General features: G+C 36.6%; 1 protein-coding gene across 1 annotated transcript; it reads left to right on the forward strand.

Annotated features, from left to right (window-relative positions):
* Positions 1 to 218: 218 nt before the first annotated feature.
* LOC117340715 lies at positions 219 to 2,524 on the forward strand. The gene is made up of 4 exons (XM_033902477.1): positions 219 to 706; positions 1,055 to 1,239; positions 2,162 to 2,300; positions 2,483 to 2,524. The coding sequence occupies exons 1-4, from the start codon at positions 437 to 439 to the stop codon at positions 2,522 to 2,524; spliced, it is 636 nt and encodes a 211-aa protein (XP_033758368.1). The 5' UTR covers positions 219 to 436.
* The last annotated feature ends 2,305 nt before the right edge of the window (positions 2,525 to 4,829 follow it).

A 4,829-nucleotide genomic window follows, 5' to 3' on the forward strand; every position in this document is an offset into this window, starting at 1 on the left:
TGGTAGCATCCCTACGAGGTCGCGCCAAAAGTCAATATCATTTCATGGATTGATGCACTTTTTGGAATTTTCAGTATTAAAATAAAACCAATGTACATGTACCCATATAAAATGCTTATGATATATATTGACATAGCAATACCAGCGACAAATATACTCAAGCATCATTCTTGTTACATAACTCATGAAACCAGGTGAGCGATACTGGCCCATCTGGGCCTCTTGTTCTACCAGTTTCCTTGCCTTGATGAATTCATACATAATGATGTAATAAACAGTCCAAACCCTTTGGTATTTATCGTCCTTGTCAAACTTAATTAGTATCTTGTGTAAATATCCTGCATGAATTATTTTCCTTCAGAAAGTAGCCAAATTTTGTACATTTATTTCATACCAGGCTGAAAATGAGAGTCATTCCATTTCATCGGTTTTAAGTATGTACAATGTATTCAGTCATATTTGTTTTACAGGAATGCGGGGAAGACCAAAGGTTGTTATAGAAGAAGACCAACTTAAAATGCTTCATAATATGAATTATACGGCTAAACAGATGGCTCAGCACTTTGGATGTTCTGCTAAAGTTGTTTACAAACGGTTGTATGCTTGTGGTCTTCATCAAAGGGATAAATATTCCAATATAATAGACGATGCTCTTGATAGTGTTGTAGCTCAAACACAGACATCCTTTCCAAATGCAGGATCAGTTGTAAGTATTGTTATTTATAAGGAACAATACATTATCCTAATAAATACTTTCAATGTCTTGGCATTTTGACAGTGGGGCAGGTGTGATATTCTGTACTAAAATGGCATGATATTCATTCGACTGTTTGATTTTTATGTGTTTAATTACTTTGTGGACAGAAAGATACAGTTGCATCTATGAAAGACAGGGCTATTCCACCCTCGGAGTTGACAAAATGGGTTGAATACTCGGCAAGCCTCAGATTTTACCCCATTTTGTCACCCCGTCGGGTGGAATAGCCCTATCTGTCATAGGTACATATGAGAGGGTTATATAATCTAATCTTCTGTACTGTCTTTATTTCTTTAGATGATGAGTGGAATAATTCAGGCAAAAGGTACTCTAGTTCAAAGACAGCATCTTCGCAAGAGCATAGAAAGGGTGAATCCCATACCTGTGGCTCAACGTTTTGCAAGGACTGTGTCCAGACGACATTACCAAGTCAAGATGAGCAACTCCTTGTGGCATGTTGACGGACATAAGAAGTTGATCAGGTAATATCTCTTAATTAAGGTCAGATATAGCTACTCGCATACATCGCACCTCCTGAAAACCAGAGACTGAGACCAAAGTATACACAGGAGATGTTTGGCATTAATCGTACAGAAAACAATGAATTCTGTCAAAGATTAGGTGCAGTGATGGTGGGGGCCAATATTTCTCCCAGACTTGGTCATGAAAAACAATGATTACCCATAAAAAGATAAATCTATCTTGCACCCCCTGGGGTAAAGACAGTTCACTCGCGCAATAACGTCAAAGAAACAATCGGATAATGTCACACAAACAATCAGACGACGTCTTTGTTAATGCATTCCATAGGCAAGTTGCATATGAAATACTCAATAGTTCCAATGAAAAACGTGTTATTTTCAAGTTTCTGTGAAGTGTAGGAGAAAAATAATCTATTATTGGGGCGGGGTGTAACGTAGACAGAAATCAATCTAGTCTCAGGTGACCTATTCTAATCCCCTTTTGTCGTCCCCATGCGAATTTCATGACCCATGGGTCTCACGTTTGCCTCTGGGGAGGGGGTAAACTTTACTATAGTTTATAAAGGGAAATCACATTTTTGACTGTAGTTTGTTTGATTTCGATTGGAATTCATTCTTACGTGGTTAACATTATCAGCATGGGATGACAGTTTGCTGGCATGCACATGTTGGCACTGACTGACCCATAGGGGCTGATGGGTGGGGCCAAAAATGGTCAATTAAATTAACTGAAATATTTCAAATCTCAGGTGACCGTTAAGGCCCATGGGCCTCTTGTTACTTCGGGAAACCCTCAGTTTGAACTGCAAAAATCTTACCGTCGGATAGAGATTTTTCTGTCTATGTTACATCTCCATGATACATTATTTACTAGTATATGGGATATATCATTTGAAATAACTCAATATTTCCTACATTTCAGATGGGGAATATCAACACATGGAGGCATTGATGGTTATAGCCGTTTGATTGTGTTTCTTAGTGCAGACACCAACAACAAAGCAAAGACAGTATTGAGGCATTTTGTCAAGGCCTGTCAGAAGTGTGGTGTACCATCAAGAGTAAGAGGGGGGTGACGTCACATCTGACTGGCCAAGACGTGGTTTGTTTCGGGAACGACTTTTCCACTAATGTGAGTTTTTCTAAAGACTTTGGTGAAGAAATTTTTGGCATACACAAACTTTACAGCATATTTGAAAGATATAGTATTTCAAATATGCAGGAAAAAGTCTTTTTGATGTAGTGGAAGAGGTTTTATCCCAACAAGGAGCACCATTCAGTGTGAGCTATAGTGCTATTTATAGATCTCGTGCGCCCGTGATTGACTTGTACCTGTCCGACTTGTACCTGTAAACAATGGCTACCTCGGCAGATAAACAAATCATCGAGAATTCTTCAACACAAAAGAGAGGGAGGTCAGAGTCGGACAACAGTTTAGACCACACTCCGGACATACAAAGTAAGAATAAATCAAAGAAAGAAAAACAGAAAGATAAGAAATTCAGGGCCGAGTCGACCCAAAAGACAATTGTAGAATATACTGAAAAGAACATTGTAAACAAAGAGGTTGAAATATCTGATAAACTTAGCAAGATTGAGAAGTTGTTGCACAAAGTGGTTACAGTTGATGATTTGAAATCAGAGAGTGTTAGACTTGAATCGGCAGTTGAAAGGCTGCGTAACGATTTTGCCCTGCAGATAAGTATCATTAAAGAAGAACACAGAGAAGAGGTTGAGAAGTTGAAGGGTGAAATTCATGACATGCATGCGACTAACGATGGGTTGAAAAAAAGAATGGAGTATCTTGAAAAACAGTCGCAGAGACAAGAGGATAGATTCCAAGAAATAGAAGGGCGGTGTTGGGAAAATTTCAAAGCCTTTAATGACCTGGAACAGCATGGGAGAGCTAATTCCATACGTATATCGGGAATAACGGACACGGACACGACAGAATCAGTTGACTCCACCATAAAGAAAGTTATTGAACTTTGCGGAAAGAAACTTAAAATTAATTTAAACGAATCCGACGTTGATACTGCTCACAGGCTGGGGCCTCATAGGCCAGGGAAACCAAGAAATATTATTTGTAAGTTTGCGCGCCGAACAACTAAATTTGCAATCATTAAGGAGCGATCTAAGTTGAAATCCACCGGTATTGTAATTACGGAGGACCTCACTCATTATAACCAAAACATTTTGAGACAGGCCTTCCAACACCCGCAGGTAATCTCAACTTGGTCCATGAACGGTAAACTTAACATAAAGAACAAAAATGGCAGAATATTCAAAGTTGATTCTCACCGGGACGTGGAAAAGATTCTAGCTTCTTTGTAAACCGGGAATCGAAGCTATTTGGAACATGGAACATTATATATCAGACTAACATTTGTGTGCACACTACTTATTATGAATGATACTTTAATTTAAAACGTGGATTCTTTGGAGATTCTCGATCAGTCCACTTTACAAGCTTAAAAACACAATTTCATGTTGATAGTGTTTTTTTTTCCGTGTTGTTATTCTTTCTATATTTTTGTTTACCTTATTATTATTTTGTAAATACCCATGACTGGTTTCCCCTACCTGGCGGTGTTTGTGTATACTATGTACATATGCCTATTTAGACTAATAGGGTTTCCTGAAAATACCATCTTTATATGTTTCAAACTGCAATATTAATGTTCGAAACGTTTTCCTCTCGAGTTGCAGTATGATTTCAAGATTAAAAAAAAAAAAAAAAAAAAAAACTTTTTTAATTCCGTTTTCTATATATTTACTAAAGTTTGTATTTTTGGTGCTCATGAGTATGGAGAAGTTAAAATACAAGCCTTATAACATGTACATTATTTTTGTAACAACCTTTCCAACAATTTCACAAATGTGAAATATAAAAATAAATTCTGCAAAAATCTTCAGGTATACTATACATGTACAATGTACAGTGCATGTAATTTCAGAAGGAAATAAGGGTGAAATATTCATATTTAGAATATACTTAAGAGCATGTGACTTAACTATACAAATGGTTGAATTATACTTTTATTACCGATATTGCTTTTGATTACCATTTTCCAAAAAAAAAAAAAATATTTATCCGGAACTTTTCATCTATTTTGTGAGTCAACTTCCGGTGAACAATATATTTTTATACGATATCGTAAATATTTTGTGACAGTTTTGAGAAAACAACTGTAAATATTCTATGTCAGCGATTTCCAGCTGAAACGAATTTAGTTATCGTCTGTTGCGTATTTCTTTTCTGATTTTCAAAAAATAAAAGAAAAAGGTTTTGTTTTTTAAATTAGTATCCATCCGGAATATCTTTCCGGTGTCGTCTTATACAATTACACAACAGAAGTAAACTTCGGAAAATGTCAAACACGTTGTAACGGCTTTGGAAAACAACGGTAAGAGTCTTATGTCACCGATTTCGGCAGAAATGTAGCTAAACTCTTTATCTTTCATTCACGTCTATTCCCGTCTCTATAAGCTTTTTCCGACGTATTGCGACAGACTGATAAATTTAGTACTAGTATTTATGTACACGGTTTGTCAAATACATTGTAACTTGAATAAGTAACCGCAGTAGA

This window comes from Pecten maximus, chromosome 13 (genome assembly GCF_902652985.1).
Source record: "Pecten maximus chromosome 13, xPecMax1.1, whole genome shotgun sequence".
In the NCBI taxonomy this organism is placed as follows: Eukaryota; Metazoa; Mollusca; class Bivalvia; order Pectinida; family Pectinidae; genus Pecten; species Pecten maximus.